A 27,024-nucleotide genomic window follows, 5' to 3' on the forward strand; every position below is an offset into this window, starting at 1 on the left:
ACCAACATGTACAATATTAAAATAAAATTACAAATTTAAATAGTCTATGTACAGCTTGTTATAAAGAAAAACTATCAATAAGTCCAGAATTAATTGGCTTGCTGCTGTACAATGAATCTTTTCAACGTTTGTCTGCTTTTTTGCATTAAAAATAATGTCATGTCAGGGTTTCCATAAAGTGCTTACTGATCACTTGCTTCTAAGGTGAAACTTTCAAGTGGAAGGTGATAGACAAAGATACAAACATTTATTCTATAATACTATAAAGATTTCTTTATAACAAAAACTGCAATGACTTCAAGAAGGCTCTGTAATCATGTACCAACTTCTCTTTGCCAAAGTTTCTATTTTTATGTGAAGATTTTAATCTGGTCATATTGACAAAAATAGTAGAAAAGGACAAATCTCAGTGTTAGAAAGCAATTTAATTATTAGCAAATTGACTGAAATCCAAGGCATTGATTTCTTTTCCCCAGCAAGCAATAGGCCGTATTTATATTGCAAGTAAATGTTTATATTTCTAGATTGGTTTGTGGAATAGTTTAAATCAATGACTTAGAGGTAAAATGGTATTTACAAACCAAGTAATGTTAGTGCAGCACAGATTAACAGTTGCATATTGATTTATGATTCACAGAAAATAAATACAGAAAATGCCAATGTGTATCTGAAATCAGGCAAGGCTGAATTATCTGATACACAAGTAGTGAATGGATGATCCTTTTTCATTTGGAAATCATTGTTGCAAGTTTTTATCAAGAAATGATAGGACTGAATGTTTGATATGCTCAAAATGGAAGTTTATTTGTTGTTCATTTTCCTAGATCTTTTAACAAATACTGGAAAAGGTGACTAGCAATGACTGAGAATAGCACAGTCCTTTAGTTTTGCACATTGTGTGATGTATCCAGTATGAGTGGCATAAAGGCAATGGGATATAATAGAGTAACTATCTTCAGTTCAACTATCCTATGGATTATTCCTAAATGCCTATTTTGGCTTTTAAATACATGGAGGTTAGAAAGTCATATATTTGTGGGAGTAGCAAAATACTGTGGCTATTATTATTTCATCCTGAATAAAGTCTATCTATCTGGTTGCCAAGAATAGACACCAATTTAATAGCACATACATAATAGTGTTTATTGATTATTAGTGACACACTTATGCTATGCCAATAATTATGACACCTAGGTTCTTTGGAAGTGAGTATGAAGGCCAACACAGCTAAAGATCTGTCATCTGTAATTTCACATTGTTGTGTACATAATAATAATAATAATAATAATAATAATAATAATAATAATAATAACAACAACAACAACAACAACAACAACAACAACAACAATAGAAAGAGGCATGGCAAAGTATTATATGGTCATTACATTAAGAAAAATTGCAGACAAAGCAAATAAAAACAAGTGCTGGCAACAATTAAGAGTAGGAAAGTCGAAAAAGAGACAGATGGACTAATTCTGGCTATGCAAGACCTTGCTGCAGAAACAATGCATCAAAGTTGACACAGATTGACAACAAGCAATGGCCTAACAAAGTAGCAACAATGGTACATTGTGACTGTACATATCTGCAAGAAATACCACTTGCATGTAAGCAAGAACTGGTAGAACCACAAAATGCTAGTAATAGAATGTGATGAAGCTAAAGTGTCTGGGACTTTAGAGTTCAAACATACAAAGACTTGACACCTAACACACCAGTCTTCATGATTATGGATAATACAAAACAGTCTGGATAGTGGATAGTACACTAGAACAGGGGTGTCAAACTCACGTCATCCTGTGACATCACATGACGTATTGGGACTTTTGTCGGCTTTGCTAAACTGGGGGTGGGCGTGGCCAGCATGTGACACATCCAGCCCACAGGCTGTGAGTTTGAAATAGAGGCCGAATGACTGTGTCAAAAGAAAGCAAAACTAATACCAATAGTTTTAGATGTCTTGGGTGCAATCCCAAAACGTTTGGAGCATCAATTGAACACCATCTGCATTGACAAAATCACCATCAGTAAATTGCAAAAGGCAGCTTTACTTGGAACGGCTTACCTCCTACCATAATATCCTTAACATCATCAAACAACATCTGCCTATCCCAGGTCCTTCAGAAGTACTTAATAGGTGGCAAACAATGCCAAATCAAGTCTTAAAATCTGGCTGACAATGCAACCGACCATAATAATACATTAACTATTTCCAGTCTGCCACTAAAGATAAAAGTCTTCAAAGAGACACTGACATAATAAAATCCTATTCAAGAATAAAATGGCAAAAATAAAATAAAATGAAAATTAACAAACATACAGCAGTTATAACAAACATCCAGCACTGACCATTTTAAAATCTAAACCAGCTGAAACTCAAACCAGTCCATTAAGAGATGTACATGAAAGAGTAAAGAGAATACCTCAGATTTCTAAGCTTGCAACGGATCCTGTATAGCAACCCATCTGAGAAGCAACCCAGATGATGAAGGGCTTCATTTTTGTTTTCTTATCTATTTAACAGTCTTCAAAGATTAGCACATGAGAAGGACTTCCATAAAAGTATTAGTGAGTCCCAATAGAAAACACTCCCAATTACCATTTTGAGTTAACACAGATTCTAGAAGGATACTTGAAGGACATAGATGTACCTGAATAGATTGTGCTGAAATTCTGTGGCTCTTCTTCTTCTTGTGCCATATCCGTCATCGGACGTTGGCGATCGTGCTGGCAATCCTATTTTTGTCAACAGCCATTTGAAAAAGTGCTGCTGAGTTTTGTCCAAACCAGTCCCTAAGGTTTTGAAGCCATGATCATCTTCTTCTGCCTGGACCTCGTTTGCCTTCAATCTTTCCTTGGAGGATTAAGTGAAGGATGCCGTATTTTTCTGGGTGTCGCATCACATGTCCAAAATATTCTAATTTTCGCTTTTTAATGGCTTTATTTCCCTTTGCTTTCCCAGGCGGCTTATCACCTCATTTGTTAACCCAGTTTATACATAACAGTCATCTGTAAATCCACATTTCAAATGCTTCTAGTTTCTTAAAGTGGTTTTCTGTCAGAGACCAACTCTCTACTCCATAGAGCAGGATATGTGCGGCCATCTGTGGCTCTGCTGAACAATATTTGCATGTATAAGAACTATAACTGGGATTACTCTGTTGATCAAGAAATTACCATGTGGATTGGTTGTTTAACAGGAGGAACTGCAGAGGACTAACTTCATCCTTTTTTCTGCTTAACAGAAATCTTGTGGTGAAAACTCTATCCAAATTTCAACAGCATTGCGTGCAGAGCCACCTGTTTGATTCACAGAGGATATGTTGGATGCTGCATGATCTCTGTAGGGCTGCCCAGATCTCATTGATTGCACATATTCAAGAAGTGCAAGGACTCCTGGGGAGACAACTATGTTAGAGTAGGAATGTCTGATCTCCACTCAGGATTTAACCAAGTTAATCTCTGCTCGTTACTTGAAAAGTTATAGACAAAGGATATATTCAGGAAAAGCTTAAAAAGGGACTCCCTTTCTGCCATGCCTAACAAAACTAACTATTATTCATGGCAGCCATATAGCTAGAAGTAGCCTTATATGGATGAAATACTCATTTGCATACCTTAGTCCTCATCCAGATGGGTGGTTTGAGTAGAAACATCTATGGTACAGAAGTACTTCTAGCTTTATTGGAGTTGAGGGATTAATGGACTTGGCCATTCTAGTTCCTTTGATAGCTTGATTTTTCCTTGACATAAGAAAAGTAATCTGAGTTATTTAACATCCATGCTTTTTCAGTGTCACATATCATATTTGTTTTAAACATTCCAACTAGACAAATCCTTATTGTTCCTATATCTTAAATGAAACTTCCATGCTTAATTGAAGGATTATCCTAATATTCCCTATATCAGGAAAAATTATCCTAATACAGATGTATACAAATTGTGAGTTGAATTTCCATTATTTAAATCTTAATGCATTACAGCACAAACTGTTTGAGAACAATGGGCAATTCAAAGATCTTTAGGCCAGATTACTAGGGTAAAGAAATAAAAAATGAAAATAAGAAATAATTTTGTATTTACGTTTTTGTACTGATTGCAAAAGGTCTCATTAAATAACTTTTTACAATGTTTTGGTATTTTATTTCAATTATTTCAGAAATGCAAAACAAGAAATCAAGTTTTCTGAAATGTGTTACTTGTGGTTCCTGCAAATTATCCTCTACAATTATTTATTGCACTTGCTTGCTATCACAAAACTCATTTTTATTGCTCACACTACATACAAACACCAATTATGTAGGGAAAATGACCGCTGTATTAATTGATCATAACTACTCTGCCTGGCCACATCCAATGTAGTGCAAATTCTGAAAAGAAAAAAGAACAATTTACCCTATGCATACAACCTTACAGTACTTTAAATATTTAATTTCCCATGAAGAAAGTTTCTGCATGTAAAATAGGTATCTTAAATAAATAGCAGGGAATGCAACTGGGAAAAAGAAGGTAGCAGGAAGTACTGTTCAATTTAGAACACACAAACAGGGCAAAAGTACTAGTAAATAATTAATAAGGAAAGGATGCTAATTGTTATTGCATCTGCTGTGACAAATCAATAACAAATCACTTGTGCTGGAAAACCTAAAAAACCATAAACCACCTATTCAGCAGCCTGTCTCTGCTATCATCATAAGGTACACACACACACACAAAAAAAAAAAACAATAATGCTCATAAATGTGTATAAAATGATGTACGGGATAGTGACATTGCTTGAAAGATGCATTTTTCTCTCAGGAATAAGACTGGACTCATGAAACTGTATACTGCAGTTTCAGATCCGATATTATTTATCTCATATGCAATTAAATTATAGAATTCATTACCAGAAGTAAATAGTGATCACTTTAGACGATAAGATTATCAACTCATATAACATATGTTATTAGACTATATTCTAATATTGGAGGCAGCATAGCTCTCAGTTCTAATTGTTGAGATACAAGAACTACAGGTTGCTAAACAGGACCTTCTGGTGTAGTCCTCGAGGATATTTCTTTAGCTATGATGAAAGATAAACCCAGAATTTATTTATCATATTTAAGAACCGCCATCTTGCTCACAGAGGGACTTAGGGCAATGTGCAATAAAAGTAAGGTGGAACCATCTTCCGGAGGATTCATCCTGGAAAAACATTAAACAAGGTTGAAATGTTCTTTTCTGGAAATGTATTCAAACTTTTGTGTTTTCCCCTCCTTTCTGTGTTAAACAATCAACTTTCTTAAAATGACTGCATGTTAAACACCATTGCTGAAAACATTAACTATCATTTTACTCACTAAAATTTACCAGTTAAAAAGACCCTTACCAGCAGCATAGCAATTAGGGAAAATCTTGAAACTATTAAAACCAGTCTTACATTACTTATTTAATTTTGAACACACAACTCAGTGATGGGAGGAAACTTTTAGACTAACATATTTTTCCCATATTTATAATTATTACATTAATATTAGATTAGTAATATATAGTATTTATTATTTTTACATGTAACAGATCTGGCCTGAAAATGCCAAGATCACCATGAAGGAGTAGGAAAAAGCTTTTTGTAATAGTTTTTATTATTCAATGAACAGAAATCAATCTTCTGGAGAAGGCAAATATTGCCAGCTGCTATGGACAACAATTCATAAAAAAGGTAGGCGGAAGCAGAAAGTACACTAAGTAACTTTACTGAAATAAAAGAACCATATTTTGTTCTGGGCATGATGATTATTTACTATTCATGGAACTGAAAAAAAATCTGTTATCAGGCATACAACTCCTTATCAGTTATGAAAAGAAAAATAGATGTTTATTACCAAGATGGGGGAGGGGGGGAATCCAAAGTCCTTCTTAAAGCTGTTTTTTAAATAGCATGAAATTGTTTTATTTTAATTAAAATAGCAAGGTATCATTTATTGTTATATCCTATTAGACATTTTAAAAAGCTTTTTTAAAAAACTGTTGATTTTTGCAAAATCCTATAATGCTAATTATAATTAATTATAATTAATTGTAATTCAAAACAAAACTTTTATTACCAAAACCCACTTTACTATAAAACTGTAAACAGTGGGGGTATTTCTTCATAATTACCCAAGGAATATTATATTATGGGATATAGAGTGTGAATATTATTGGGATATTTTAGTAGAGATAATATTGTATTGGGAAGTACTATTGTAGGATGCATAGTCCTGGCATAGTGTAAAATCTGTATTTATGTGTGGGATGTCCATATGATATATGAATCATATCATTAGCAGTGTAAATGCGTCTATATTGATCTGCACAATATTTCAAAAAGCAATAAACACAAGCATTTATTTACATATTTATTATAACAAAAATAATTCTCTTTAACATCTAATATTTTACACAAATAATTACAACAGGTTTAAAATTTGTCTTTGGACATAAAAACAAAACAAAGTTGAATAGCCACTTAACAGAACAAATGTTACTCCCAAAACATTTTCAGAAAGTAGAAATGGTTGCTTAACTGTTAAGAAACTTGAAGGCTTTGGGGAATACCAACAGCAGATACTTAATGCAACAGAAGTAATAATACTACTTTAATTTCCAAATTAAATCATCACATTTCAGAGGATAATCAAAATTCAATGTTAGCAACAACAACAACAACAAAGACTCAGCCCAGTGAAAAATTCAAGGGTTTATATCTTCCACAATTTGTTTCCAGTCTCATGTATATTCTATTAAATTATAAAATAAATTAAGAAAAAGTGAAGCTACTTTCAAAGAGTGAGACCTATATCTCCTTAGTTCAATTTTAAATGGGCAAAGTCAGAATCTTTAATCTGAAAATATCTAGATAATAATAAAAGTTAATCTTTTGTGTAGTACTGTTGAGATGATAAACAAGACAATAGCAGTACATCTGATCACGTAACATACAAAATATGGAATGTAGCTGAATCCAAGGGGCACTAGAAAAGAAGACTGTTTCATGTCCATATCTGAATGTGGGCAGAATTAACCCTGCGAAGGATATGTAGAAGTGGGAAATGCAGCAAGTCTTGCTTGTGGTGCATGATACACCATCTGAAATGTCCTTTTCTTAACATTAGCTTTATTTTGCATCAATCCTGAGACTACAGTGCTCTACATGTGGAATTTACAAGACAGAATAAAAATACAAATAGGCCTCAACATTGCAGGCCAAGTGCACAAGAAACTTTTGGAAAGACACAGTCTATTTAAGCATCTCTAATGATAGCAACTATTCATTATATAGATGATTTGTAGATTTGACAAAGGTGCCAAGTACCTCTTTATAAGGAACAATATTTTTTTGTTTTTAATGCATTTAATAGGTGGTAATGGCTATGCCAGGCACAAGTCAGTGTAAAATAAGGATATATTTGGAGTAAGTTTCCATGCATTCCTTAATTTAGCATAAGGAACCTATTTTGGCCCTAACTTATCCTGGACAAACAAGCTGAAAATCTTATTCATCAACAGCCAGCAAAGTGAAATGCAATGTGAATATGCATCCCTCTATTATGTTTCCCCCTCCTTTTCTTCCCACATTAACATATCTCATGTATTCATTCAAACATGCATATTCTTACATGGCAGAGAGGCTTCAAAAAAAGCCTCCACTGCTATCAATATTTCAAAATAAGCCTGATTACTAATTTTCTAAAAGAGATTTGAATACCTCCTCAGCAGCAATTTGGTTTCAAAAATGTTGCCCAAGCCCCATACAACAAAGAGCTTTTAAAATACGCCACAAAGAAGTTACTTGAAAGCCTTGAAAAGAAGAGGAACAGCTACTGTCTCCAATTTGGTGCTGCTAAAAATAAGATTTTCTTTTTGATTGGGACAACAGATAGGAAAATAGTTGGAGAGGATCAAGGACTTTGGAGAAGTGACCAAGAGCCTTCTAATATTGGCTCAAGTTTGCCTGTGTCTATATTATATCATAAGACCATAGATATTCTATACTAGAATATACTACATACTATATTATGGGACCAAAAATATTAAAATCATTTATTTTTAATAGAAGTAAAAGAATTGGCCTGTAAAACATAAAAACATATTGTTGTGTGTGTCAGCTAAGTAGTTTTCCAATATTTAGGGCTATAAATAATGTCTGGAACTGCTCATTGATGTTTATAAGAACTTTTGGAGCATATCCCACTATCTACCTCAAACCCCCTCAGAAATTTCAAAGCACTATATTAAGCAAAATTAACAAGTTAAGAAATTATATGTTTTCTAAAGAGTCAAATATTGATTTAGAGAAGAGAGGGTAAAATAAAATCCAAACAAACTCAATGATTTAGGAAGACTGTTCTACTAGAAGAATACTATCATCTGTTACTTAAAGAGATTTTGGACCCTTTATACATCTGCATTAGTAAACCAAAGAATGTCAAATAGCTTTGATGGAAATATTATAAAAGCAGAATACTTGGTGTCTTTGACAACAATGCAGAGCTGACCTTAAAGTTAAAGATAAAAATTGAGAGCAGAAAATACAATTAAAGTAGAAAAAAAAAAACCTGAAACATTTGGGATAAACAATTTTAACAGCATTCTGAACAAGGCCCAAGAGTAACCTTCTACAGCAGTGGTTCTCAACCTTTGTAGCTTGAAAATGGGTGGGCTTCAACTCTCAGAATCCCCCAGCCAGCACTTTGTAACTTGAAGATGGGTGGGCTTCAACTTTCAGAATCCCCCAGCCAGCACTGCTGGGGATTCTGAGTGCTGGCTGGGGGATTCTGCGAGTTGAAGCCCACCCATCTTCAAGCTTCCAAGGTTGAGAAACACTGTTCTACGGTATGTCGTATTTTAAGTGGGGATGTTCACTGGGGGAGAGTGGGAGGAGGGATAAAATAGTTTGCATTCACTTAATTGCACTGCACATTAAAAAAAAGGCTGGTGGAACATTGATCATATAATCATGGTCACCATTACGACTTTTTAAAAATTCTCCCTGCAGATGCTTCTGATTTAAGCATCTATTGCAACATCTTGAATACATATTAATTACTTCAAGACAATTTTATAATTGCAACATGCAGGAAATTCAGAGCAGAGTGACTGCTTTACTTTCACTGTTCCATTATTTAAAATGAAAACTGCTTTGCTCGTAAGCCATTTTTTGCACTATATTTAACATTGTTCAGTAGTTATCACTGTGTCGCTTTAACTGATGCACACATCATCTTACTGAAAAAGTCATCGTTTGCAGTCGATGCAGTTTAAACAAGATTTAGAAACTAATTATATGCATTTCCAGCACTCCATCATGGAGAGCAAGTGTATTAATTTTTTTAGCGCTTCACTTTTTTTTTTTTTTACTCATGATTGAAATTCAACAGAAGGGACATTATATATTGTTGCCAGAATAACATTTTATCTTGACCTCTATGTATCTGCATTGCAAGATGAAGGTACAACGTGCCATCATGTGGAAAATAGTAAACAGAAAACTAAGAGGAAATAATAGTTTCTTGTTAAATTAATGTAGCCAACATTTTTCCATTACTAAATTAACATGTTTGTGTAAATGACTGTGAAAGTTACTTTCTGGGAAAACACTAACAGTAAGGCAGAGACATTCTTAGAAGATATGTGAGATATATTTATATTTTTTAAAAATGGCAAATTTCTATAAATACTTTATTAAAAAAATAATTCAAATAAAAATAATTCCCCCATTCAGTTTTACAAAAAAGTGATTGCTCTTTAATTTGGTTCTTCTGTGAGATTGATCACAATATGGCGATCTATAAGGTTCTTCAAAAGTCTTTGCTCTGCAACAATATCGTGGTATTCATTCTGCAAAGAATAAAAGAAAAATACAAAACTCAAAAATACAAATATTTTGCAACCTTTTTTTTTTTTTTTTGCCAACAGTAACTATTTATTTATTTGATTTCCATACCGCCCATCTCAGCAAATGACTCTGGGCGGCTCACAAGTCAGAAATGTGCACTATAATCAAAATCCTAAAAACATTTAAATAAAATAAAATAAAAACCGTTAAAACACTAAAAAAATGTTAAAATGTCTAATGTGAATACATACAAAGCAAGACATCAGGCCTGTTAACAATATAGTCAGGAAGCAGCGCAGTGGTAAAATCCAAATTTTTTTACTACCGGTTCTGTGGGCGTGGTGTGGTTTGGTGGGCGTGGCTTGGTGGACGTGGCAGGAGGATACTGCAAAATCTCCATTGCCACACCACTCCAGAGAAGGATACTGCAAAATCCCCATTCCCTCCCCACTCCTGGGGGAAGGATATTGCAAAATCTCCATTCTTACCCCACTCTGGGGCCAGCCAGAGGTGGTATTTGCCGGTTCTCCGAAAAACTCAAAATTTCCACTACTGGTTCTCCGAACTGCTCAAAATTTCCACTACCAGTTCTCCAGAACCTGTCAGAACCTGCTGGATTTCACTCCTGAAGCAGGGACCCTGATGCACCTCAGGCTTGGTAGCACAGCCAGCTCTTTAAAGCTTTATGGAAGGCTAATAGGGTTGAGGCCATTCCAATCTACGAAGGGAGGATGTTCCACAGAGCAGGACCTGCTGCAGAAAAAGCTCCTCTTCTAGTCCCTGTCAGCCGACATTTTTGGCTGACAGGATCTGTAGCATTAAGTGAATACGGCAGTCGATAAGTGAACCCAGTGTTCACTATGGGACAGCTTTTGCCACAAACTGGAAGTAAATGCTGTTTTTCAGCAAAGACATTATAAATTGCATTTCTGTGACCACGGCGGGAAATCGGAACTTCAAAACCAGGTTGTAATTAGCTTTCTCGGGGTCCATTGTCACTTTGAATGGTCACCAAGCAATTAGTTAAGAATTACCTGCCTCATGTTTTCAGAGCTTGATTTGTTAACTCTAAATAAAGCAGTTTATTGGCATGCTAACTCTAATAAAAGAGATTAACAATAATCATCACACTGAGTTATGACCAATGATAGCTCAGAATGGTTCTGTCTCCTAAATTTCCTTTAGATACTGCAGCACCCACCCCCTCCATCCAAAGCTGATCTGAGATACAACCTTGAGAACTATATGAAAGAAGGGGTGGATATCTAATAACAGATCCCCAGAAAATACTTTCTGCTACTACAAGCTGACATTTGATACAAGCCAGTGAAAAGAAAATACACTGCATAAATATAAACGTTTCTAAAGAAAATAGGGTTTTACCTTAATCATCAAAGACATGGTGTCATTACCGTAATAATGCAAAGAACTGCCCTGATCCTGCAGGTTGTACTTGAAGCCTGTCACATGAACTTCAGTACATATATCAAAAGCAAAGGCAATGGCAATTAACCCTGTTGTGGGATGTTTTGGTCTCTAAAAAAAAAAATCAAATTATAAATATATTTGATTTGCAAACAGATTCACATATGTCAAACCACATTTGCATTTGGAAGAAATACGGTAAATTCTATACCTGCTCGCTAATTTATCTAGTGTTGATTATAGTAAACCAAGCGTAGGTAACTCCTTTGATGAATAGATATTATATTTCTTGAATTTTTGAGACTTAGGCAAAAATACAGAAGGTAACAATACTACATCAGTGGAGGCTCATTATGTAGTAGATTGACTAATTGCCTATTTTAGGACACAAGTGTGTGTGGGACAAAGTGTTTGTTTTCAATATACATCAGTCCTTGATAACTACACAACACTTTTTATATGGTTGTTATTTCAAAATGGTAAAAGACTTTGATTTGGTAACCGGGAGGGCCTTTGGAAGCCACAAAAGACAAGGAATGAAATCAGTAGTGGGTTGCTACCGGTTCGCCCCGGATTGGTGGCAGCAGCGGGGAGAGGTTCCGCCCGGATGCTTCTACGCATGCGCAGAAGTGTCACACGCAAGCACGAACGCGCCCACAAGCGAACTGATAGCGATTGGATTTGAAACCCACTACTGAATGAAATGCTGTAGATTTTGCTCCCCTATAGAACATAGAGGTAAATGCAGAACTGTGCCTAAAACAGCTGCTTGTGTGGAAGTCTCAAGGAAGTGCAATTGTTGGGTATTTCGCACTTTGCTCACAATAACTGTTAGGCAGCATAGCTGAGATGCCTACAGGAGAGGCTTTCTAAGTGCTGAAATCTTTCCCAGCCTGTCTCTTTCAAATGCCTTCAACGGTTTTCCCGTTTGCCTTGTTGATATCAGTGTCATCTGGCCAACTATCTACCTGGTTATTGTTGCTACAGCTTTCATTACTTTTGCACACCGTGAAGGAGCTTGCTTACTGGTCTGTGAAGCACTCCTGCTATTCCAAGTCCTCACCATGTGTAACAATCTCTGCTAGATGCTCAGGCATTGCTATAACTAAGCTGCAGCGGCCTGGTCTTTTCTTTATGATTCCCCACCCCCTCTGTTGGCTATGAGCCTCATTCAGCCAGCTTTCTCAGCCTAATCTAATGAATAAGATAGTAAAGAAAAAATGGGTTGAAGAAAAATGGAAAAAGAAGCATATTTTAACATGAAAAATCTTAATCTTGACTCAGCAGATTCTGAAGACATACCCAGTTGTTTTTCACTCTGGTCTTTTCCAGAGTGAAAGCGTATCAGCCCTCTAAATAGGGCTACCTCACCTAGGCTGCAAAAATCTGGATGACTACTAGATAAGAGCAGAAAATTTTGTTGAAGAATCCATGTTGTCTGGATTATTTTGCAGAATTTAAAGAAAATGTGGAAAAAACACATTACTCATTATACCAGCAGTCCCAATTTTATGTTCAATTCTGGAATAGTGATACATTGGAACAATTTTAGAAGAGGGCTATCAAAGATGGTGAAGCCCTGGAAACAAAACCCTATGAGGAAAGGCTAAAGGGCTCAGGGTAAATTTAGCCTACAGAAGAGGAAATGAAGAGCAATATAGACATCTTTAGCTATTTCAAGGTTGTGGCAGACTAAAGTGAACAGGCATTTTCTATTATTTCAGAACTAATAGGTTATACTATCAGGACCCAGATTCAAGCTAGACTTCAGAAAGGACTTTCTGACATAAAACTACCAACTAGTAGAATAGCTTGCTACATGGAATGATGAATCCTACTTTATTTGGTTGTCTTCATACAGAAGTCCGATGGTCATCTATAGTGGATTCTGCACTAAGCAGAATCTTGGACAAGGTAACCTGCTTACTAAGGTTCACAAGCTAACTAAAGACAGTAGAAAAGCATTAAGATTATCTGCCTGCTCTAAATGACCTGTAACCACCAGTTATAGTTTTTCTATCAAGCAGAATAGCAGCACTTAATTTATTTTAAGAGCTGGTTCAGAACACCAAGTTCATATAAATGAGAAAAAAACCCTCCAGAATTGATAACATTCCTTGATTCCACTTTTAAAGTAGCCAATTATCATTTAATATGGATCGTTCAGATATGCCAGGAACCAGTAGATTGTCTCAGTTTAGTAAAATGGCCTCCTAAATCGGAATTGCTAAGAAGAATGTAAAAGTTGTATTTACTCACTTATAATGGAAGATAAATATTAAGATATGGGACTATTACCTAAGGGCATAGTTATTGCTATTGATTTGGGTATGTTACTATAGGCCCGTGATGGCGAATCTATGGCAGGGGTGCCACAGGTAGCACATGGAGCCATATCTGTGGGCACGCGAGCATTGCCATAGCTCAGCTCCAGCATGCATTCGTGCACCGGTCAGCTGATTTTTGGGCCTTCCGGTCCCACCGGAAGTTGGAAAATGGGCTGTTTCTGATCTCCGGAGGACTTCTGGGTGGGTGGGGAAGGCCGTTTTTGCCCTCCCCAGGCTCCTAGAAAGTCTCTGGAATCTGGGGAGGGTGAAAAACAGGCCCACTGTGCCATAGCATGCTAAAAGTGGGGGGGGGGGGTGCGCACACATGTGTGGGAGCAGGGCACATTGAATTATGGATGTGGGCATGCACATAGGCAACCTACCCGGGCTCCCCCTGCTTTTGGCATGCAACGGCAAAAAGGTTAGCCATCACTGCTATAGGCTAATAATAATAATAATAATAATAATAATAATAATAATAATAACAACAACAACAACAACAACAATAATAATAATAATAATAATAATAATAATAATAATAATAATAATAATAATAATTACAATTTATTTAGTTCCATTAAATGGAACTAAAATGTATAAAATTGAGACTATATAAATATTTGTTAGTATCAAATGAATTGATTCCATTAAAGTTATGTTCGTTTTTTAAAATTCTACAACTATATCATTTAAAATGAAAACAGTTATGTAAAATAGTAATCCAAACCAACATTTAAAAATACAAATATGCACTTTTCAGGGATTCTTGCATTTTTTTAAAAAATTAAAGATTCTGCAGCCTGAAGGTGCTTGAAACCTTCTGCTTAAATAACAAGTAAAAGCTTTATTAAATTATATATTTATATTACATATATAATTATATATTACATTACAATTAGTGCTCAAAGTTCTAATGAAAAACCAGTGAGATGTCTGAACATCAACAAGAAATCTCAAGTTAAATTATCTTGAGCCAATATCTCATACTTTCCTTCAACCTACCCAATTTCTCAAGATTAAGAGGATAAGATAAAAATAATATGTACCATTCCCAACGCCTGGGAGCGAAAAACAATATAGAAATATAATAATGTACTAATTTTGTTGTAATAGGTAGTCTACAGGAAACTTTGATTCAACATTTACGATTACAATTTCTTAGCCAATATTATTGAAATTGTCATAGTAAAATACATACTCCTCGTCTAGGGAATTTTCTGGGGAAATGAAGCAATTCATATGCTGTTCTTTGAATAATAAATGGATCAAGGATTCTGATTTGTTTAGGCTTATAAATCATCCTCGTTGCTGGCTTCTTCCAGAAGACATCAGTTGCCTATGGACAAAAAGCATGCCTTTATAAAGCTGTACTTCTATAACAGAAAAAATGTGCCATTGTAACGGAAAGAAATATACAATAGTTCTAAAAAAAGATGCAGTAGTCATGTTTTCTGATTCATACTGAAAACATAGTGAAAACATACCCTGATTACATTAAGGAAATGGAGGATAATGAACTTTATAAATGGGAAAACGTTAGCAATATGATTTTTCATTAACTATAAGGCAGTGCTGATCTGAAATGAAATCCTACAAAACTGAGAAAAGATTACCATCTTTTCTAAAAACTATAATCAAGTATCAATTTAAAAAATCCTCCAAACTGGCAATTTTCCCCTAAATGCAGAATGTGTCCAATATCTCTTACAACCCACAACAATTGGGAAATCTACATATCTAAATCCCACCATTAAACTCATAATGGTGCTTTACAGAGCATTTATACAACATATTAAATGGGATTGTCAACTCTTGAAATGACTTTATCTGAAGCCATATTCTCTTCTCTTCGTTTCTTAATTGCCATATATATGGGGGGGGGGGGAACCAATGGAGTGTGAAATGTTTTCTTCTAATGTTCCAGATATAATAGCACTAGGGCTCGTGGGAACCAAGGTCATCTTAACAAGTGCTTGTAACAGCCGGAGGGAGCATTACTCGGAACCATCCCTACATCCCAATCCATCAACTCTTGATCACTCTTCTGCAATCCACCATAACCCATATAGAAATTAATCTTGGAGTGTTCATTGGAAGGGTTCACTATCACATTAATGTGCTCTGTCACTGATGCCCCTGCGCTTTGTCCTCACTACAAATGGTGGTTCAATACAGGCAATTTTGTTTCTCATAGAACATTGCTGCTCCCTATCACCTCAAAACTACCCAAGTGACTTCAATCCTTCAGCAACCAGGCCACCTAGGTCTTCTCTATGTCTATGAAGATTCTTAGTCACCCATGTCATGATTGTCCCAAAGGTGCTTTTTCATTTTGAAGATGTTTCACTTTTTGTCCAAGAAGCTTCTTCAGTTCTGACTGAAGAAGTGTCAAGGAAAAACAAAGTCTAGTTGCCTTTTGAAAAAGCATCTTTAGATCTTCACTACTGTCAGCCAGGATACCTTAGCTCAACACTCTGATCCTCATTTGAAACAGATACGGGGAAGGAGGAGGATTACTAACTTAATATCTGAACACAGATTTTCAGTTATCTAGGTGAATAATATGTCCACTTGGTCTCATTGAAAAAAATGAACTTGACACTAAGAGCAGACCTTTGTTGTTGGGTCTATCTTCCAACAGTACCTCAAACAACAGGAATTCAGAGGACCTGATCAAAGGAACAAATCTAAGGGCCACTATTCCATTCTGATTTCTCAGACTCACTCCCTTCTGCTGGTTGGGTGAAATCATTAAAATGAGACTTAGCCTCAGCATTAGTCTGCTTAAACTCAAGCCAGGTGAATCGTCAATCTCCTTCCTACTTCCTGCTTCTTGCTTGCACTCTAAATTTCCATTTTAACTGTGAGGCAAAGACACAAAACGCCATTCTGCCAGCTCCAGCTAACTCTATTCCAGTAAAAAAAATATCCTCAGTATAAATCTTTGGATTTCCAAAAAATTATTTCTAGGAATATTAATTTACAATCTAGCACAAAAAGAGTTTATCAATATCTGAAGCACCTTCCTTTCAAGAGAAGCAAGAAAGGGGATTTTTAAGGAATCTGCTCAAATTTTCTAAACTTTATTATCAGATTTCCATGTCTCTTTTTTATTCAACTCAAAGTGGCATACATAATATTCCCACTTATTTTTTCCATAACAACAACTCTGCGAGGTGGGTTGAAAGTCCATCCAACCAGCTTTTTTGACTGGCCAAGAACTTGAACTCATGATTTCCCAGTTTCTAGTCCAACACTTTAACCATTATATCAAACTGATTGTTCCAAGTTACCTTGTCTGTATCCAGTCTTTTTTTTTCTCCCTTTCCCCATCTTTTAAAAAAGTAATATTCTTAAATTGTAAGTGGATTTTTACAATATTAATTAATATAGTCTATAAGGTTTATCAATATTTTATTTGGGAAAAGGGGAACATGATTATTATTATTATGAGATTTTTAGTCCAAGTTTTTACAATATATTTTATTGTATGTATGTAATACAATATATTAACTCAAGGATACGTTATAAATATTATACAGTATGTTTTTATTTAACTCACTAACTTCATCTATGCAAAGAGTGTATTTAATTGATGCAGGAAGCAGATGAAAAAAAAAATGAAAAAAAATATAGATAAACAATTACCTTTGCATGATTTCTGCTAGTTGAAGGAAAGGTCAAAAAATATATAATAATAATAATAATAATAATTTTATTTCTATACCGCCCTTCTCCCGAAGGACTCCGGGCGGTGTACAGCCAAATTTAAAAATACAAGACACAACAATAATTAAAAATTAAAATAATTAAATAGATTTGGCCGATTTAAAACCCCAAAAATTAAAATACCCCAATTTAAAATTATTATATTGACAGCCCTGCCTGGTGGAACAACAGGGTCTTCAGTGCGCAGCGGAACACCCGGAGGTCGGAGATCTTACGTATTTCCGGGGGCAGTTCATTCCACAGGGTTGGGGCTCCCACAGAGAAGGCCCTATTCCAAAAGGCCCTATATTCCAAAAGTACTAACCTAAAAGAGATCATTCTTACTTAGGACAATTCCCCATGGTTGTATACAGCAGTATATAAATGAACATTGCATTAAGCATAGCTACATGTTCTTGTGATTTAGGCATACTATAAGAACAAGCCAATCTTGCAATAATGCAATTAATATTCTCAACCAGTACCCACTGCAAAGTGCTGTGTCTCTTTATGGTAAGGAGAAGCAAGAGAAAATTTAGATGCATTGTCACCGCACTGAACTTACCACTATATTATGGCCACTTAATACATCTGAAAGCCATTTTAAGTCATGACGCTTGAAGACAATAAAGACTGCAGTGGTTTTAGGATCATAGTGAAGTGGATCTGAAAAAATTGACTCTGGATAGAAAAGTCGGAATGTCGTCCTCCTTCCAACATCATCTTCATAGCCTTTAACAGGCCCATTATTCATTCTATTCAGGAAAAATATTATTAATAGTTATGAAAAATCCTGCTTTTATTTCTGAAGTACAACTTTAAGACTGCATTTAAAATCAGAATTTGTTCCAATATTGATTAAGTCTGCATAATATGCAGATTTCACCTGTAAATACATAATAGATGAATATGACAACAGGAGAGGTTTCACTGAAGCAATATTAGGTTACATGCCTTAACTCAATTGTTGGAATCTTTTGCTTTTATTTTTAGGAGCAGCTTCCTTTGGGAGAAATCTGTCAAGGGACATAGAAGAACCCAAATCCCCCTCTTTTTTAACATTTTCTGCTCTCCCTCTTTTTTGTCTTCCTACCAAGCAGATTACTAAAGAATGGACTATCTTTGACAGAAGTCAAAACTGATGCACAAGGCATTTGACATGAAGCAAAACATTGCATGGATTTATTGAAGGATGCATATGATATAAAAACTAGCAAGTCAGTCATCCTTGATTTAGTTTCTATTTGCTATCAGAAGAATCAATATATAGATTAAGTCCTTTTGCAGAAAATTTTTCTGAACCATGTAAGCTGTTCTGTAAGCTATTTGAGCAACACAAACATAGGATGCAGGAATGTCGCAAGGGAACAGTACCCACAGTAGTTACATTTCCTGTGGTTTCCTATTTCTTCTTTAGCTTAACTGAAACAACTGTACTTTCTCATAATTTCTTTCTAAAATATTATGTAAAGTATTGAATATACAATCTTGAAATTATTTCTCCTAAATAAACTTTTTTATTCTGTCTTTGCTTTACCTACCACCTAAGGTAATCTTTTTCCTAGTGTATATTTCAATTAAGTTACGCATTATAACCAAACATATGAGACTGATTGTATCTTTAAGGCAACAGCTGCTCATGATAAGTTATCACTATTAAACCTAGTTAATTTTGAAGGTATAGCCAGTCTTCATGTTTACTATTTTGCTATAGACTAACACAGTTATGTACCATATTTTTCGGATTATAAAACGCACCTGACTATAAGTCACACCTAAATTTAGAAGAGGAAATTAAAAAAAAAGTTTTTGGCCTCCGCACATCCTATTTTCAGGCCTTTTTTCAGCCCAATTTAAAGGCTTTTTTCTTCCCGTTTTCTAGGCTTTTTTCAGCCCATTTTCAAGGCTTTTTTCTGCCCGTTTTCTAGACTTTTTTTGGCCCATTTTTGAGGCTTTTTTCAGGCTGTTTTTTCTGAAAACATTCAGAATTTTTTTTTTCTGAAAACGAGCCAAAATAAGCCTCGAAAATGGGCTGAAAAAAGCCCCAAAAATGGGCCAGAAAAAGGCCTGAGGTAATATTTGGTCTGTAAGATACACAGACATTTTCACTCCTTTTGGGAGACAAAAATGTGCATGTTGTAGTCCGAAAAATACGGTATTTTGCTTGTAACTTTAAAAAAACAAATAAATAAAACAAAAAGTGAGGTAGGAAGGAGCAACCTAGAACGTCATCAATCATAAATTAATCATAAATTTAATCATTAATTAAATAATCATAAATTAAAAGGAGATATTCTACTTTGCATAATAAAGTATCAGTTATAAATTTATCCATGAATTTATTACACAGTATGCCTTTACAGGTAATTCTTCTTATCAGGCGCAAGAAGCCAGAAGCTGGGATAGAATTCAAAAGTACTATGTCTTTATTTCATGCTGCCTACGCAAGAATCTGTTTTACTAATGGTCAAGGCAAACTTTGTGCTAAATAAGAGTCAATGGAATTTATGGGGGCTGGACCTAGATCTCTTGTGAGAGCATAGTGACTCCAAACTGATGATGCATTTGACCCTGCCTTCAGGGTTAATCTGGTCATCTCCTACACTTGTTTAATCACTACAACTGGGATCAGTAACCCCATCGCTAATTGCCCATCAGTTATTAAGTGAGATATTATATGTCTGCAATGGACTTACAACCTCACTTCCACTGTAATTGTTAAGCAAATCACCCACACTCATTAAATAAGATACTTCATAACTGCTATTTGTGATTTTATTCCTGACTTCTCCATTGATTCTGCTTGTTGGAAGTCAGCTGTGAAGTATACAAGTTGTGATCACCTCACTGTGGGTAATTGTTAAATGCGAAGACAGATCATAAAGTTACTTTTTCAGTGTTAACATCATTTCAAATAGTCTCTAAACTGAGGTCTACCTGTATATATTGCATTATGCCATATTTCAGTATGCCATTTCCTGCCTCTTTTCCTTTTCCTGCCCATACCCATAATAAAACTAATGACAAAATACTTGTTTTCACAACAGAAAGTTTCTTTACCTAATTACCACATCGTAAGAATCAATTTTTTGACCCAGCTTCTTGTTTCGAAGGATTCCTCCATTGCCAACCACAATACATTTTTTACAGGGTGGGCTGTTGAATGATAAGAACACATCTATTAAGCATTATACAATAAATGTGTGTTTATAAACAGAAGGGCAATGTTAAATGTAATTTAATCAAAATATTATTACCATCAATGTTCATATTCAGATGCCCTGAAGATGAGGAAGGAGACAAAGTGATACTCTCTAAACTTTAAGGATAGAAAATCAACCTGCTGCTGCAGATTAAGTCTATTGGATTTGAAATGGGTTTTTAAGCAGCAGGTAGAGCTCCCCAACCAACATCATTCCTGACAGTTTCTCATTTGTAAGCACAATTTCTGAAACTATTTTCCCATTAAACTAAAGCAAAAAGGGAATGGAAAATGGATGTAGGACACTTCGTTTAAGCCACACAAGATGTACAAAATCACAAGATCCGTTTTATTTCATTTTACATTTTTGTTCATCTTGCACAATAGATAAAGCTATGATAGGTAAAAATTTGCTACTTTTAAAACTACATTTTCATGTCACTTAATTCATAGAGGGAGAAGGAGGAGACCTTATATGAGAAAGACTGCCAAAGAAAAAAGGAATCTGCAACTTTGGAAAGCCCCTTAAACTGGCTTCCTAAGTAGTTTTCAATTATAATGTCATAATTTTAAGTTTCACTGATTATACTATCAATTCAAGAACTGTTAAAAGTATGAAAACAATTAATGCTTCTGCTAATGAAAAAAAAATCTGCAATTAAAATTCTATTACAAAATACAAAAAGCAATATTATATCATAAAATGCATGAATTTTCTTACAAAGATCTCTAACATCACATAAAAGATATAATCTTCACCTGTTATCTTCCGGGAACAGGTCACAGCTTTCAAGTTTTGAAAGTGCAAGTTGAAAATAGATTTCTGTAACACAAACTTTTTATTTAAAAAAAGAACCAGCATTTTATTGTCCCAACAAAATTCAGCATAATTGATTTGAGTATAATTTGTTGTAGCTGTAAAACTAAAGTGCACGCAGAGCAGATTTCTGTGCAGGAACTTTTTTTTGAATTTTTAGAGCTAACAAAAAATAAGGCCACCTCAATCCAGCTACCTGCATCAACATGGCTTGCAAGCAGGATTTAAGCACCACATTCAACAATCAGGAATGTTATTCTGAGGCAACTCTCATTGCATCATATAAAAGACATGTCTAGAAGCAGAGTAATCTCTACTTACAAAGATATGCAATTATATTCCTAAACATATAATCACAATCAGACTAAACATATTCCACACATTTTATCGCCTTCTCAACGAGTTTCAGCTGCTGCTCAAATATACATAGTGGAAGCATTTGCTACATAATTATAAGAACTGGCCCCCAATATGTGCAAATTCTCAGCATTGAGGTAATGGTCTTGTTGAGATACATATGACTTATGCTCAGTATATTCTGCCAGCGGGCCTGGGGAACCCAGAGCAGGATGGCGCCCATTAAATGGCTCATGTGATCTGCTGTCGGCAAAGCAGGGGGTGGGAGGTGGGGGGTGATTTTGTTATATTGCACTATATTAATTTGATTCTTTTCGTTAGTTTTTATTGTTTTAAATGTGGTTTTATATTCTGTAAGCTGCCTTGAGTCGCCATGGGCGAATAGGCGGCAATATAAATTTAATAAATAAATAAGTAAATAAAATAAATTAATATAGATACAAGACGACCTCACCAATATTACAAATGAAGAGAGTACAAGAAAACAGTTCCTGCATCTTCTAATTTTACTGCCGAAGCATGTTGTTAGTTTATATTTCACTCTATCTCTATCCAACAACACTTCTGAAAACACTATACCACTGAATAAAAATGAAGTACACATCTTTCATAATTGAACCCTAACTGTATACTGCTGGTACTATGTATAAGTATATGGCAGTGGTCCCCAACCTTTTTGGCAGCCAGCACCAGTTTCATGGAAGACAATTTTTCCACTGACTGAGGTGTGGGTGTGGATATGTCTCCCATGTAACATTAACATGCCAACACTTACTTACCTGAATTCCTTACTCCATAAGGTAGTTCAAACTTATTACTTCCACGACTTGCAGATGTATCATAAAAATTACTTTCGCACAAGAAAGGACAGAAATTATCCATCCTAAAGAGAATGGAAAAATACTTATTTGTATTTATGTGGCTACTTTACACTGTTTTTCAGACTGCCTATTTCTCACCAACTAAACTTTTACTTTAATATAATTAAGCAACAAAAAAAAGTCAAAAAAGGCAAATAGCTATTGTTACAGACATACATACATAAAACATAACAATATACTGAAATAACAATAACACAGACACATTTTTAAAACAATTATTCCAGAAATTGAACAGGCCATTTCTCTGATAACCATATTGTCTAATGAAACGTGTTGAATAAGATTACCAGGCATCTTACTAGGATCTCAGTATAATGAAGTAGACCCTCACATGAACATTTGAATGTGCATATTTGAATTATCAGACCAAAGGAGAAATATAGTCCTTAAAACAGAAAAACAAAAGTTGGCTCCACTGCTAATCAGACAAAAGTGAAACCATCATAGAGAAATAGCTATTAATCAGAAACAAAGACTAAAACAAGAGATTTATTAAAGGAATTTATTAAAAACAAATCATATATATAAGCTGAGCTGGGACACCATATCATGTCAGTTCAGTAAAAGATTCGTGCAAAATTTCTATTAAGCAAAGTGCAAAAGTTTCAGCATCTCTGGGTAGGGCTAAACAGGTTTTTGAAAAATCCTACTGAATCTTGTACCGTAGCTTCTATATGAAGATTCAGGATAGCATACTTTCAGTGCCCTATAGTTTCTAATCCTGTTTCTTCAGAAAGCGAGAATCCAGAAGGACCAGTAAAAGGTCTAGGAGAATCAACAGAATAAATCTTCATATCACTGACAAGAACTATTTTTGTCACCAAACCAGGCATGAATTATGGAATGGATTCAAATAAACAATCTCCTTTGAAATAGCATTGTACGGAGAAGATACTGCCTGCTCTAAGAATTTGCTCTAACATAGTACACTAGGTCCTGGGTTATAGTTATTCTGGTCAATTAGACAAATTAGGAATTCATTATTTCAACTTTCAAGACTAATGGATTCATCCCCCCCAGAGATACGGAGGATCCCGGATCTGCGCACCTTCCGCCGCGCTTTAAAGACCTTACTATTTCACCAGGCGGGCCTGGCCTAATTTTCTCCCTCTTTTATAAAAGATTTTTAATTTTTAAATATCTTTTAGTATTTTATACATTCAATTTTAAAATTGGTTTTAAAAAGTTTGGGGTTTTAAATTTGTCGGGGCCAAAATTATTTAATTTGATTTTATTCTACTTTTAAATTTTGTATGTATGTGTTTTATTGTTTGGCTGTGCACTGCCCTGAGTCCTTCGGGAGTAGGGCGGTATAGAAATCAAATCAAATAAATAAATAAATAAATGAATGAAGCAAATGAAATGCCCTGCACCTGTAAGCAGTTTGTCCACATGTTCAGATGTACAATGTGAAATATATTTATAATAATCTAATCAGACCAGGTATTTTATTTCTGGCCCTCAGATAATGTATATATACATCTGTGCACACTTTTTAATCAGGGTTGATTAATTATGACTGCCTGGATTAGTCTCTGCGGTTATCTTGACAAGATTACCAAGAAAGCAATGGCAAATGATTTGCGACAGTCTTTTTCCTAGAATTGAGAGTGACTTCCAAGGTTACATTCATGACTAATGTGGAACTAGAACAGAGTTTCCCGATCTGTTCCTTAACTACTACACCAAACTGGCTGTTATGTGTTGGGTACAACTATGAAATAGCTTTATTTCTGTAAACTGAAGATGGACTTTTAGAACGTTGTTATATCAATTAACAATGTCATTTTATTGTTTGGGAAGTTGGTGACTTCCCAAAAATTTTAAAAATTGTTTTTTCAGAATAGGAAACACCTATGTAGTAAGCATTTTTCAAACAGTTTCCTAACTGCTGCAAAGTAATAGGGTAAGAAGTCCATGAAGGCTTCAATATATGTGAAGTAAATAACTACTACTTAAGGATAAATATATTCAATGAAAATAATGCTAAAATTGTGAACATGTATTTTATTTTTTAAAGATTAAGTTTAAAGAAGTTAAACTTTTTTTTTTTAAAGATTATACCTTATTTCAATACCCCTTATATTTGCAACAAGCAGGTGTAACAATATGTTATGATATGCCCATGACAAAACAATATGCACAAAGATTTGGGATTAAGGGGTAGAATTAAGGCTATATCTGGTCATGTCTGGCTTCTTTAACTATTTAAGGAGTTGACCAAATATATGCAATTGCAAGTGTTAGCCCTTCAGTGTTAGGGCATTTTTATTCTGCAAAATTCAGTTTGTAAATTCATAGAAATTTCATCAGACCTTTTAATGTGCACACCATACACACACCTAAGGTGGTTAAATCAGATTTTTTTTTTGTCACTGCTTATTTGTGTTTATTAGTTGCAAGGAACCCATATTTGAAATTTATAAATAGATGGTCCATTCCAGGGGTGAAATGTAAAATGTGTTACTACCGGTTCTGTGGGCGTGGCTTGTTGGGGGTGGTAATGTTTTGTTTTGTTTTTAAACTTTTCAAAGCATTTTTTCTAATGCTTTGAAAAGCCTCTGCCGATCAGGCAACTTAGCTGGGATTGAGAAGCATTTTAAAAAATACCTCTCTGCCAATCAGGCAACTCAGCTGGGATCGTCAGAGACTTTTCAAAGCATTTTTTTTTACCACCTCTTTGGCCAAGAGCTTGCAGAAAAAAATGCTTTGAAAAGCCTCTGAGGATTCCAGCTGAGCCGCACGATCATCAGTCTTTTTTTTTTTTACTTTTAAAAGCATTTTTTCGTTGGAAGGTTGTAGAAAAAATGCTTTTAAAAGTGGGGGGGGAAACCCTCTGATGATCGTGCGACTCAGCTGAGCATGGGGCGGGGGGGCGCAGGGATTTTTGCTACCGGTTCTCCGAACCACCTGCCGCCATTGCTACCGGATCGGGTGATCCGGTCCGAACCGGGAGCATTTCACCCCTGGTCCATTCTCTCTGTCCCTCTGTCTCTGTTCATTCATTTTTTAAAAAAATATAATCCAATGTGTGTCATCCTCAAAATCTGCCATGTGCTACTTTCCTTCAACTAGTGTTCACACAATTCTACAGGTTACTCAAGGCAGTTCCAGGTCACATGAGGTCTTTATTTTTGAAATGGCTTTAGAGATTGCTCTTCTGCAGTCTCTAAAAACCATGCAAAAGTTTGGCCCATTCAGCTCCGGAGACTGCATGAGAACACATCCCATTCTCATGTAACCCTCACAGCCTCCAAAAGTTGTGTGAGAATGAGGCATCTATTTAGAAATAGATAGAACTCTTGAGGAAAGTTATTGAGTGTTGGTGAATACTTGCATATCACCCAAAATGTCATGGAGTGTCACCTTTGACACGTGTCATAGGTTGCCATCACTGTACTAGATCTAGTATAGCTTGTCTAGAAGAATACTTCCTATGTTATTCATTATAGAAAATAACTTCCATGAAACTAAGCTGAACTTGCACCATATAACAACTCTGTGGGCATATAGAGAGAGCTACGCTGGGGCACGCAGAAGATCTGGTTGTTACCCATTATGATGATGGGAATTAATAATCCTGATGAAAGCCACAATTACAGATACTATATGGAATATAATTATAATGTCACTCGGGTGGTTGTTTTCCTTTTTTATATATATATGAGGATATTCATTACTGATGGGGGCAGATGATGATTGAGGATTTTGAACAAACTGTTGCAACCAGGATGCTATGTTACCCTAATATGGATGATGGACTCAACAATCCAGTGGAAAGACATCAAAGAAGATATTACATGGATTATAAATTTAAAGTCATTGATTTTTTTTATATATAACGGAATATATTTTTTTTAGCAGGGCGGGCAGTAGATTAAAGATATTAAGAATTGTTGTGCATGGCAATTTTGTAGGAAAGTGGGTGGAAATAGGTTAGTTTACTGATTGTTTAGTTTAAGAAAAGGGATGTTTAAGTGATATATTTAGGGGAATGGAGGAAATGGATAGAGTTGAATAAATGTTAAATTAAGATTTATGGGGAAGGCTGCTTTGAAATGTTATATATATAAGTATGGGGGAGGAGAAAAAAAGGCAGAGTGTTGCTAGATTGGGAGTTATAATATTATTATGCTAAATTAGAAGTTATTATATAATGTTATTTTGAAATGTATGGTAAAAGGGGGAAGTAATAATATTAATAATATTATTAGCATGTAAGGGTCAGTATTTAGAGGAGGGAGTAAGGGGATGGTAAAATATTATATAATCTGTTATGAATTAGTTTTTTGTTGTGAAGAAATCACAGGGGGGATGGGTGGTGAGGGGGGGTTAGGGAGGAGGGGGGGGAGAAAAATGGGGGAAAATTTGTATTTGAAAACTTTTTCAATTAAAAAAAAAAATGTTTCCTAATAGCCACTGGCATTTGGGGAGAGGCAAGATGGGCA

General features: G+C 35.1%; 1 protein-coding gene across 5 annotated transcripts in view; it reads right to left on the minus strand.

Moving 5' to 3' along the window:
- Positions 1–6,367: 6,367 nt before the first annotated feature.
- ST3GAL6 (ST3 beta-galactoside alpha-2,3-sialyltransferase 6) overlaps positions 6,368–27,024 on the minus strand; it is a 58,208-nt gene continuing 37,551 nt past the window's right edge. For all 5 annotated transcript variants that reach the window (XM_070942752.1, XM_070942749.1, XM_070942750.1 and 2 more), the window contains 7 exons: positions 22,475–22,578; positions 21,281–21,344; positions 20,380–20,475; positions 17,885–18,074; positions 14,810–14,947; positions 11,243–11,395; positions 6,368–9,861 (listed from right to left, as the gene is read on the minus strand). In XM_070942752.1, the coding sequence (XP_070798853.1) occupies positions 9,769–9,861; positions 11,243–11,395; positions 14,810–14,947; positions 17,885–18,074; positions 20,380–20,475; positions 21,281–21,344; positions 22,475–22,578 (838 nt within the window). In that variant the 3' untranslated portion in view covers positions 6,368–9,768. The remainder of the gene's footprint in view (positions 9,862–11,242; positions 11,396–14,809; positions 14,948–17,884; positions 18,075–20,379; positions 20,476–21,280; positions 21,345–22,474; positions 22,579–27,024) is intronic.

Source organism: Pituophis catenifer, unplaced genomic scaffold (assembly GCF_029215685.1).
Source record: "Pituophis catenifer annectens isolate HBS135680 unplaced genomic scaffold, rPitCat1.0.hap2 SCAF_4, whole genome shotgun sequence".
Classification (NCBI taxonomy): domain Eukaryota; kingdom Metazoa; phylum Chordata; class Lepidosauria; order Squamata; family Colubridae; genus Pituophis; species Pituophis catenifer.